Genomic DNA, 11,763 nt, shown 5'->3' with positions numbered 1-11,763 from the left:
TCCCTCCGCCTTCGGGTGGGGGGACGGGTCCTGACTGTTGTTTGTGTCTATGCACCGAACGGCAGCTCAGAGTACCCACCCTTCTTAGAGTCCCTGGAGGAAGTGCTGGAGAGCGCTCCGTCTGGGGACTCCATCGTTCTACTGGGTGACTTCAATGCTCACGTGGGCAATGACAGTGAGACCTGGAAGGGCGTGATTGGGAGGAACCGCCCCCCTGATCTGAACCCGAGCGGTGTTCAATTATTGGACTTCTGTGATCGACACGGATTTTCTATAATGAACACCATGTTCAAGCAGAAGGGTGTCCATGTGTGCACTTGGCACCAGGACACCCTAGGCCGTAGTTCGTTGATCGACTTTGTAGTCGTGTCATCGGATTTGTGGCCGCATGTTTTGGAAATTAGAAGGGGAAAAGGAAATTTATAACATTTCTAGTTTGTTTTTTTGGGCAATTCCGGTTCAAATTAGGGCACTTCTGGTTTAATGGGGTTACTTCTGGTTTGTTTGGAGTCACTTCTGGTTCAAATGAAAGTGATTAGCAGAGCTACGAATAAAGCAGTAGATCTTCAAGCAAGACCCTGAAGTACATTTCAAGTGTAGCAATCATACCGACATTGTCAAAATGTCTTATTCCTTTTGATGGCGATATCGCTAATGGTTGTTTATGGTGCGAAATATGCTACCTCTCCTTCTGTGACTTTTGTTGATGGGCCCCAGTCGCTGCAGAGGCTCCTGGGACTTAAGTGGTCTGTCCAACGGGAGGTGAGAACGCCTTCTTCCTTTCACCTGACAGATTGTACAACTTAGACCGAGTATGGATCTTTATTCAAACATGGTGAAGGACATAACTACGGTATGCTAGCACGAATGAATGGACAGATTGGCGGGAATTTGAATTAGGTGGGTGTATAAAAAGAGAATTGAACCACGCTTAGAAAATCAAAACCCAATATTGGTGGACTCAGCCCGGCTCGGCCCCCGTACCTTTTCGTTTCCACGTCGATCCATCGGCCGTAGGGAGTTGCTGCCTCCCTTTTGCTAATGAGGTCCGACGTGGCAGAGATGGATGGTACATGGTCGGGAGGATATCAAAAAGGAAAACAGGATGAGAAATAAATGGAAAGCCAGACGGTATCGTGACTAGTTGCGAGGTGAAATGGACTTGATCCTCTTTGCGTCGCAGTTGATTTCAATGAATTGAGAACATCTGAGTTATTTTTACGTGTTTCCATGTCGACCTGGTGTGGAAATAAAGTAGGACAATGATGATGGGTTTCCTTTCTCCATCCCCCCCGTTTGTGATTATTGTGTCCCTGCACTCGGCACGCTGCCAATGACAAATGGGCCTGTCAACACCACTGTGTGCGTGTGTGTGTGTGTGTGTGTGTGTGCGTGTGTGTGTGTGCACATGTGTGTCTGTTGCTGGAACCATTAAATAGTTAATGAGCAGAGTGGTTGGGAGTGAGGTGCGGAGAGACGATCCTGTATAATAATAACAATAGTCACATGTTCACAAGCCAATTATTGTTCTTGTCTGGCTCCAAATTCAAGAGAACTGAAACAATCTATACGGTAAATAGTAGAAATCGATATACCTGGTACATGACCTTGTAGCGCTCCTCGGGACGTTTGACCACACACATGTTGCAGCCCATGATGCCGTCTTTTATCTGCACATTGGCCCCCGTTCTATTGCTCCTCGTGGGTTGATTTGCAGTCTTGTGCCAGGTTGTGAAAGGTTCGGAAACTCCCAAATGGCCGTCCAGTAAGTGCGTGTGATTGGTTGTTTAAAAAAAAAAAAAAAAACTTGAGTGACTTGACTTGTCACTTGAGCATTTTAGCGTGAAAGAAAAAATTCTATTAAAATTTGACTTATTATTATTGTGCATAATTGTGGATTTTTTTTGTGCAACATTTGACTAGCAGCAAACACTTAAGCGTTCTTAAGTGCAGACCAAACTTTGCCGAGTCAGGAAGTTGGACTTGTGAACATTATTGTGTACTTTTGACAAGTTTGCTCTCATTCCAAGGTTCATTTTTAATCCAGTGAAGAATTTAAATCCAGTGTTGGTGATATGATTCCATGACAGTTCTAATAACAAAGATCATCATTATCCCTTTTTTCCTTTTTGGATTTCCATTGTCTCCAAAAATCCTTGGATTTCTCACCTGGAAGACAACACCAGAGAAAGATTACAAATGAGATGAGATACATGAACATAAATTTAGATAAATAAATAAATAAATAAATAAATAAATAAATAAATAAATATATATTTTTTACAGTTTTACTCCATGTAGCGATGATAAGAAACAAACATCATTTGTTTTACTTTCCAATGCTGGCATTCAAAATCATTTCTGATCCTATTGTGGTTTTATTTAGACCAAGAGAGCTCACAATTCAGTGTTACTCATTTAATTAGCAAAACTATGTAACTACAATGCCATGAAATAATCGCCGAATCCTTTAATTTTTTTCTAAAAATAAGAAAACAATGGGGTCAGAAAAACAGGTCAATTAAGAAAATGCTTCAGGCAATAAAAATGTAAAAATAACGAGAAAACAATCATGATTTTTATTATTATTGTTTTATGGTATTGAATAATAATAATAATTATTATTACTATAAAACAATGGGCTAAGATAGACAGACACAAGATGTTCCAATAATAGTGTCACAGTATTAATATTTTGTCAGTAACTATTTCCCGTCACCTTAACAATACAATACAAAAATACAATATTGTCTCCATTATTATTCTAATCAAACTCGTGGCATAGCAAGGCACCTTTCCAGATGTTCCCGAGCCTCTTCCAGATGTTGAGGTGAATCCGCCTCTGATTGATTCCCCGCACATTCATCCTCGCCTGGGCAGCGCTTTCATGGCGAAAGACCCCGCTCCATCTCTCTCTCCAGAAATAAATATGCTGCCGATGCGCGTTCAAAGCCAGTCGGGATTCGGAGGTTTCCGATCCAAATGCTACTGCTGATAACCAAGAGGACTAACCGTCTCCTTTTCACGCCGCTCGCTCCTCTTCTGCAGCGTAGGCAGCCAATCACACGCTGGAGGCAATTAATTCTCGCCATCATTGGACCCCCTTCCCCCCTCCTCCATCGTCTTCCTCCTCCCACCTGCTCGGCATTGCTGTTGCTGACGTTTGGTGGTCCGGGACCCCGGCCGTCCTTGACCAAATTAACGTCATCCACAAATGAAGGTCTGAGCGCATATATGGATGAAATGAATATTTCAAATGATACAATTTCGTTAGTGTTGCGTATAACGTATTGGTTTCCTACGACTACTAGTGGCACTTGCCTTTGTCCTTGTTTGTCTGTAATTGATCCATTTTTACATTTGGCACTTGTTTCTTGTATTCTTGCACTCTTGTACGCTACTGTGACAAGAAAATTTCCCCACTGTGAGATAAATAAAGTTCAAACAATCAATCAATCAATCTACACAGCTGTAAACAAGATGTCCGTATTGTGTATGAAAGCATTTCGGCACTATGGTTATCTGGAATTATGTGATCAGAATTGACCTGACAGGCTTACCATTGATTAGTTTTTATTTTGGTTTTGGTCTTCTTCCACCTGCTATCCAAAATGTACTTTTTATTTCATTTAATGGCGGGGAGAAGGACTCCATCTCAGTTGACTTTTGGCCCCAAGACAGACACGCTTGTAGGCCAAAATTCCCACTCTATTCACACCATACGGAAAGAAAACTGAAACCGGGTGCAGGCAGACTTGCAATTAAAATGATAAATGATTGTTTTGTAAAAGTTCCACTTTAATAAAAGGTTATTTGCTGGTGCCATTGTGGCAAACCATTCAAGGGTGTGGTACGATTCGATGGTAATTAAGAGTCCTCGTTTAACCTGTTCAAATTTGGTGTCTTTCCAAGACTGTCATCAAACGTATATAAGCAGCGCCCGGACTCGTCGTCAGTATCAAGCACCACTCGCTACGATAAAGGTAAGGATCCGATTTTACAATCTAGCTTTTCAAATGAAATTAGATGTGACTTTATTTTTACAAATATCAAGTGTTTTTTCTGTCACCGTTGCAGATGGCATTCACTCTTGGCTCATTGCTCCTCCTTTGCGGAATCAGCGGACTGCTGACTGGAGTCGTAAGTCCAAATCTTACGGCCTGACTTAAATCGAAGTACAGCGGTACGATTGTGATTTTAAAAACATCTTTGTCTTCTCCGCAGTGGTCCGCCAAAATTGTTCCTGTGAAAGGTTGGTAGCTCTGCCTCAAAGATGTTTTCGCAAAATACCTTTGCTTCGTCAACGATTGACACCAAGTTGAATTGATTTTTTTTTCTCTTCTCCCAAAAAAATAAACAATTGTGCTGCAGGCAATAACTGTCCAAACGGCTGGACTCAGTTGGACTGTTTCTGTTACATCTATGAAGATGAGAGGAGAACTTTTGCAGATGCTGAGGTATGGAAGACATCTTGTCAGATGGACCCAAAAAGGGAAATTTCTCGTTCTACTACTTTTTTGTTCCTCATCAGAACATCTGCAACATTCTTGGTGGGAATCTGGTCTCCATTCACAATGACCTGGAAAATGCGTTTGTTCGTGAACTGATTAAGGCGGGTGGTACAGCCGACGAAGCTTGGATTGGTCTCAATGATGCCGTTGCGGTAAAACATTCAAAAATCAGTTTCACTTGTGTTCTGCAGAGATTTGCCTCAAGTAAAAGCGTCCTCCAATGTGAGTCCTTTCGAAGGAAAGACCCGTTCAAATTTGATTTTGTCTTCTAGGATGCTAGTTACATGTGGACAGATGGCTCAGACGTGGACTTGCTCAATTTGGGAACTCTCACTCCCGATGATGACTGTTTCGTAACAATAGGTAAGTAACAGCAACATTTGAGGTTTGAATGTAGGATTGCAGGAAGGTTGGAAGTAACAACAAAGATTGAGGTTTGCCAGAAGAATTTAATACTTACATGTGATTTTTTTTTAAATTACAGATAGAACGTGGTTCCAAATTGGTTGCGAACAACTGCTCCCGTACGTTTGCATCAGGGAGGCGTCGCATCACTAAATGTCTTGGCCTACAATATTGCACTATGCATGAGTTCAATTACTCGGCTTTAGTGTGGCCTTGATATTTTTGGGTTTACTTTCAACTTTTCTTCTCATCTTCTTTCATGCTTATTTGGTAGTGTGGGAACAAATATTCAATGAATAAAGAACTGTCAGCATCCAAATACGTGTTTGTGTCTTCTTTTTCCAACTTGTACGGGCAAGGGCAAATTCTATTTCCATTTTACTTTTCCGATACAGCGGATAACTCCTACGTATGCATTAAAATTCATTCGCTTCTCAATGTGTCTTTCAAAATAAAACCCAATCGCAGATGAATCAGCCTGCATGTTTTGTTCATGGAAAAATAGCATTGTGATAAGAGTGCCCCTTAAAACTGAATTTGGATGTGGAATTGAAATATGTTGGGGGGGGGGGGGGGTTCTCGATGCGAGGCTGGTATATTTACAAAGGCGCAGCTTGGCAGAGTCAAAAAGGAGCATTTTGCGCTACTGTGGGTGCGAACACAGCTCACCTGGTTTGACGCTAATGAAAGAAGGAGGCACTGCCCTTGATATGGCGGAAGAAGTAACTTTGTTGATTGCAAAGAAGAGTTCGCTCCTAAAGTATTGGAACAGCAAGTTAAAAATGTCTCTTTTTGTTGTAAACTGCAGACATTTTGGGGTTTCAGATCAAAAGATGGACATTCAAGAGAAGTTTGGGATTCCAGCTTCTATGTCATGGGGTTTATATCTAGATGTGTTAAACAACAATTTTTTGAAAATTTATATATGACAGAGCAGTGTGACATAATCTGAAGGCTAAACATAAGAGTCTTACAGTCACTGGACAGGTCAACCAAGGCAAAGCACGAGTTTGGAGAAGGATCATTGTCAGAGTCTCGAGGTCGAAAGACATTTGGACATATGTAAACAAGAGATTTAGAGTAGCCTTGACTATATTATTTTATTTAATTCAATTCTTTGTCAATAAAGTATTCAAAAATAAACAAGGGAAAGAATCATGCAGACTTTTCAGGTTTTCATTTCCCCCAAATCCAAAGAGAGTTTTGCTGCCATCAAGTGTCTTAATGCAGTAGCTGCTTTATGGTCGTTTTTACCAGCTGGTTCCGTGTCTCACTCGAGGGAAACTTTCAGTCTGCATCCAAGCACAGACGCATACACACGAACAAAAATATGCGGTCGGTAGGTAGGTCGGTAGGTCGGTAGGTCGGTCGGTAGGTAAGGTGGGTAGTTAGGTAGTTAGGTAGTTAGGTAGGTAGGTAGGTAGGTAGGTAGGTAGGTAGGTAGGTAGGTAGGTAGGTAGGTGGGTTTAGGTAGGTAGGTCAAGTCAAGTCAAGTCAAGTTTATTTGCATAGCCCTAAATCACAAGCAGTCTCCGTGGTAGGTAGGTAGGTAGGTAGGTAGGTAGGTAGGTAGGTAGGTAGGTAGGTAGGTAGGTAGGTAGGTCGCTAGGTAGGTAGGTAGGTAGGTCGCTAGGTAGGTAGGTAGGTAGGTCGCTAGGTAGGTAGGTAGGTCGCTAGGTAGGTAGGTAGGTAGGTAGGTAGGTAGGTAGGTAGGTAGGTAGGTAGGTAGGTAGGTAGGTAGGTAGGTAGGTAGGTAGGTAGGTAGGTAGGAATGTCTACAAATATCCGCTTGGATTTGTCACCTGGAAGTCAACAGCAGAGAAAGTACACTCACAGGATCAGATACTACACATTTAGAATAATAAAAAATCAATAAAAAATTCATCATCATTAGCTCTCCAACACATTAACTTTTAGGCATTAAAATAGTTTCTGATCCTATTGAGCTGGATGGATGGATGGATGGATGGATGGATGGATGGATGGATGGATGGATGGATGGATGGATGGATGGATGGATGGATGGATGGATGGATGGATGGATGGATGGATGGATGAGGCACTGCCCTTGATATGGCGGAAGAAGTAACTTTGTTGATTGCAAAGAACAGTTCGCTGCTAAAGTATTGGAACAGAGTAGATGCGTTATGGTCCTTTTTACCAGCTGGTTCCATGTCTCACTAGAGGAAAACTTTCAGTCTGCATACACAGAAACAAAAATATATGGTCGGTAGGTCGATCGGTAGGTAGGTAGGTATGATAGTGTCTACAAATATCCGCTTGGATTTGTCAGCTGGAAGTCAACAGCAGAGAAAGTACACTCACAGGATCAGATACTACACATCCATTCATTTAAAATAAGAACAAATCTAATCAAATCATTATTCATCATCATTAGCTGTCCAACACATTCACTTTTAGGCATTGAAATAGTTTCTGATCCTATTGAGCTCTTTTTTTTTTTTTTTGTCAACAGTGCTCACAGTTCATTGCGACTCATTTGTCAAAACTGCAATGCAATTTCTACTTTTCTTTTTTGAATGGAAAACAATGGAAACTGTGCCAATCATGGAAACGCTTCAGGCACTAATAATAATAATAAAAACGAGACTTTGTCATTTCTGGAGAAATTGCGTGTGAGGGCAAAGAAGCTGAGATGTCAAACGATACTGAATGACAGGAAATGTTTTACAATGACTGGAAATGAGCTGTAATTGTTAGAAATCAAACATCCGAGAAAGCGAGAAAAACGCTAGACGAGGAAAACGGTAGGCGAGAAAAACGGTAAGCCAAAAATACGGTAAGTGGAAAAAAAAATAGTAGTTGAGAAAAACGGTAAGCGAGAAAAAGGTAAGCGAGAAAAATGATAAACGAGAAAACGGTAAGGGAGAAAAATGGGAAAGGAGAAAAAAAAACGTAAGATGAACATTTTATAGTTGGAACGGGTTGAAACAGTCAATAAATGTTGACATGAGAAGGGGAAAACTAAATTTGGTCAAATTTGGCGTCGATTTTAGATTTAAAAATGTTAAATTGTGGTTAAAGTTGGAACGGGTTGAATCGGTCAAGGAATGTAGAAATTTGAAGGGAAAAAGTCAAAGTCCGCTTTATCGTCAATTTCTCCACATGCCAAGGCACACAAAGAGATCGAAATTACGTATCCAACCGTCCCACGGTGACTAGACACAGCACAAAGAGTAAAAACGAACAGACAAGAGCAACGAATAATAAGCAAATAACACAAATAAATAAACAATAAATAAATAAATAGACAAATAAGAGCAGCAAAATGGAGCAAGCGCGCTAATAGCAGACAGCCAGACAGACGAAATGTTGTGAAATTTGTCAAAATTCAACGCACATTTTAAATGTGAAAACGTGCCATTTTTGAATGTGGCAGTTTTGGAAATGTTGAAAATCCTCCTCAGTGCGATTTGAATGTGCTAAACGATGTGAATTTCAAACTGGAGCCATATACGGTAAATGTCAACTGTTGGATGTGCCATTAAGAATGAATGGTGAAATGTGTCGAAAATAATCATTGCGGTATATGACGGTGTAAATGTGTGTGCCAACAAAAATAAAAATGGCAGTTGGCTGAAACAGGAACAGTTGCAGGTGTTACGTTGATGAGTAGGCCATGCCTGTGGTGGAATGTTAATGGCTGGGTGGCAAGTAGCATGATTTAGCAAGATGTTCTTTCCATCATCATCACGATAAGGGTCATTGGATTCATTTTTCACTTTCAGCCAGCCAATCACAGCACACCCTGGATGCAATTAATTCTCGCCATCATTGCACACTCTTCCCCACCCTTTCTCTCTTATTTATACTTGATTCATTTTCCAGTTAATTTTGTTGTAGCTGAGATTCCCAAAATAAACATACAGATGCAAATAAATAATCTGTCTATCCTCTATCGGTGTAAAATAGAATAATCGGCGGTCCCCGACTTGCTTCTTGGTTAGATTAGTGATCTTTTGGACGAAAACCCTCGCTTAAATTCACAAATCAAGCATTTGATGCCATTTTCGGCGACCTTGGGAGAACACTTTGGAACACCCGTCGTCAATCATCCGAGGGAAAATGAATGGACTACTTCCCGATACAGTGAGGACAACCGGGTTTCGGTTTCCCACGTCACAAAATGGAAACAGAACCAATTTTTCCCCAGTTGGGGTTTTGTGAGTTGTTCCTTCTCCTTCCGAGGGGTTAAGTTAAGGAGAAGAATTGTCAACTGTGGCCACGTGAAGCCCTTTGAGACATCTTTGTGATTAAGGGCGATCTAAATCAATCTGACTTGACTGGTATGTAAAAAAGTCCCCTTCGATGATGTGTCATTTGTACATTTCACTCATCAAATCTGGTGTAATTGCATGTTACGGTAATCAAGGCTACTTTCCGTGACTACACAAGTTTTCTCGCAAAACCTGTTCAAATTATTTGCGGCGCAACGGTGGAAACAAAAGCCCACTTGTTGAATTGTTCTGTGAGAATGAGGAAGAAATTGAAAGACCTGACGGGATGACAATACTAATGACAACATTGCACATTCCAAGACTGTCATCAAACGTATATAAGCAGCGGCCAGATTCGTCGGCAGTATCCATCACCACTCGCTACGATAAAGGTAAGGATGCCATTTTACAATTTAGCTTTTCAAATGAAATTTGACGTGACTTTGTTTTTACAAATATCATGTGTTTTTTCTGTCAACGTTGCAGATGGCATTCACTCTAGGCTCATTGTTCCTCCTTTGCGGAATCAGCGGACTGCTGACTGGAGTCGTAAGTCCAAATCTTACCTACTGACAAATTGATGTACATATTCATTATGGTGTCATCATTTTTGTGATTTTAAAAGCATCATTTTTCTTTCCCATAATGGTTTTAGAGTACCACTCCTGTGAAAGGTTGGTAGCTCCACCTCAAAGACGCTTTCGCAAATACCTTTGGATCGTCAGCAATTGACATGAAGTTCAATTGACATCTTTCTTCTTTTTTTTTTCTCTCCCCAAAAAATAAATAATTGTGCTGCAGCATATTACTGTCCAAATGACTGGACGCTGTTGGAGACTTCCTGTTACATCTACCAACAAGAGGTCAGAAGTTTTCCAGATGCCGAGGTATGGAAGACGTTTGCATTTTTGTTTTCACAATTACAAGAACTGTTTTTTCATGATAGCAAACTTTGTTCCAAAGTCAAAATATCTTGAAATTCCATTTCTACTCTTTTTTTTTTTTTTTTGTTCCTCATCAGAGCGTCTGCAACGTTCTTGGTGGGAATCTGGTCTCCATTCAGACTGCGCTGCAAAATGCGTTTGTTCTTGAACTGATTCGGGCGGGTGGTAACGACGAAGAAGCTTGGATAGGTTACACCGATGCAATTGCGGTAAAACATTCAAAAATCTGTTTCACTCGTGTTCTGTAGAGATTTGCCTCAAATCAAAGCGTCCTCCAATGTGAGTCTTTTCAAAGGAAAGATACATTCAAATTTGATTTTGTCTTCTAGGAAGGCGAGTTCATATGGACCGATGGCTCGGATAATTTCTTCAACAACTTTGAATCAGGAGCGCCCGATGACGACGGTAACTGTGCAGTAATGGAAGAAGATGGTAAGTAACAACAACATTTGATGAGAAGAATTGAATGCAGTCATACTTACTTTTTTATTTGATTTGATTTTTACAGATGGAGAGTGGGACAATGTCGATTGCACAGATCCCGCCCCGTACGTTTGCATCATGGACGCGTCTCATCGCTAAATTTCTTCGCCTAAAATGACTCGGCTTTAGTGTGGCTTTGATATTTTTCTATTTACTTTCAACTTTTCTTCTTATCTGCTTTAATGTACCACAAATATTCAATGAATAAAGAACTGTCAGCATCCAAATGTGTGTCTGTGTCTTTTTTTTTTTGGGTAACACAAACTTGGTAATTTATGGAGAGCTGGAAATCAAATAGAAGTTTGGGATTACAACTTTTATGCCTTGGAGTTTATATATTGATGTGTTAAACAACAACTTAAAAAAAAAAAATCGTACAACACTAGACACGTCAACGAAGGCAAAGCGCGATTGTTCGGACAATGATCAAGGTCAGAGTCTCAATGCCGCAAGACATTTGGACCAATTAAAGTCAGAGATTTGTGGCCGTGAGACCATACGAGAGCAAGTAAGCGTGAGACAATAACAAGTTAACAAAGAAAACCGACAGGAGATTTTTTTTAAAGACATAGCAGAATGTGAATGTTTTCTTTAATTCAGTTTTCCTTCAGAAAAGTAGAAGTTTGAATGAGTTTTTAATCAAACAAAGGAAAAGTGTCACATTGTCTCCATTCCTCCAAATCGAAAAAGAATTTTGTGTTCCCATCGGGTGTTTGAATGGAGTATCTGCGATGTGCATTGATACACATAGTATGTATACATTGATCAATACACACAGAGAGTGGTGTTGTCATGGTTACAGTCAAGTGACACATAAAAATGTATGTGTGGACAGCCTGTCTGTCTGTCTGTCTGCCTGTCTGCCTGTCTGTCTGTATGTATGTATGTATGTATGTATGTATGTATGTAGGTATGTGTGTATGTATGCATGTATGTATATATGTATGTATGTATGTAGGTCAATGTAAAGAAGAAAAAAAGAAAGTGTCAAGGAGATGAAGTGAAAGCTTGCAGGGTGAAGAAAAAAAAAGAGCGAAGGTATATGGAGAGACCACTCACTCTGCTGACACTTCAATTTGGTAGGACTGCCACTTTAAAACTTTAATAATAATAGTAATAATAATAATAATAATAATAATAATTATTATTATTATTATTATTATTATTATTATTATAAAAAAA

General features: G+C 40.2%; 1 protein-coding gene across 1 annotated transcript; it reads left to right on the top strand.

The window, feature by feature from the left end:
- The first annotated feature begins 3,913 nt into the window (after nucleotides 1-3,913).
- Nucleotides 3,914-10,808, top strand: LOC147062846 (macrophage mannose receptor 1-like). Its single transcript, XM_085921379.1, has 15 exons — nucleotides 3,914-3,983; nucleotides 4,078-4,140; nucleotides 4,225-4,252; nucleotides 4,372-4,457; nucleotides 4,532-4,663; nucleotides 4,784-4,874; nucleotides 4,996-5,054; nucleotides 7,673-7,700; nucleotides 9,476-9,546; nucleotides 9,641-9,703; nucleotides 9,810-9,828; nucleotides 9,956-10,041; nucleotides 10,176-10,307; nucleotides 10,428-10,530; nucleotides 10,607-10,808. Exons 2-15 carry the CDS (start codon nucleotides 4,078-4,080, stop codon nucleotides 10,678-10,680), a joined length of 1,035 nt encoding a protein of 344 aa, XP_085777505.1. The 5' UTR covers nucleotides 3,914-3,983; the 3' UTR covers nucleotides 10,681-10,808.
- The last annotated feature ends 955 nt before the right edge of the window (nucleotides 10,809-11,763 follow it).

This window comes from Syngnathus leptorhynchus, chromosome 1 (assembly GCF_054491065.1).
Source record: "Syngnathus leptorhynchus isolate UIUO chromosome 1, UIUO_Slep, whole genome shotgun sequence".
Taxonomy (NCBI): domain Eukaryota; kingdom Metazoa; phylum Chordata; class Actinopteri; order Syngnathiformes; family Syngnathidae; genus Syngnathus; species Syngnathus leptorhynchus.
Note: the sequence above shows the minus strand (reverse complement) of the source record. Positions and strands in the feature narration are given on the sequence as shown.

Bases quoted from the DNA above. Each gene is read 5' to 3' on its own strand.
- LOC147062846 (XM_085921379.1), top strand. From the start codon at position 4,078: ATGGCATTCACTCTTGGCTCATTGCTCCTCCTTTGCGGAATCAGCGGA. The intron at 4,458-4,531 runs GTATGGAAGACA...GTTCCTCATCAG, and splicing joins GAACTTTTGCAGATGCTGAG to AACATCTGCAACATTCTTGG. The intron at 10,042-10,175 runs GTATGGAAGACG...GTTCCTCATCAG, and splicing joins GAAGTTTTCCAGATGCCGAG to AGCGTCTGCAACGTTCTTGG.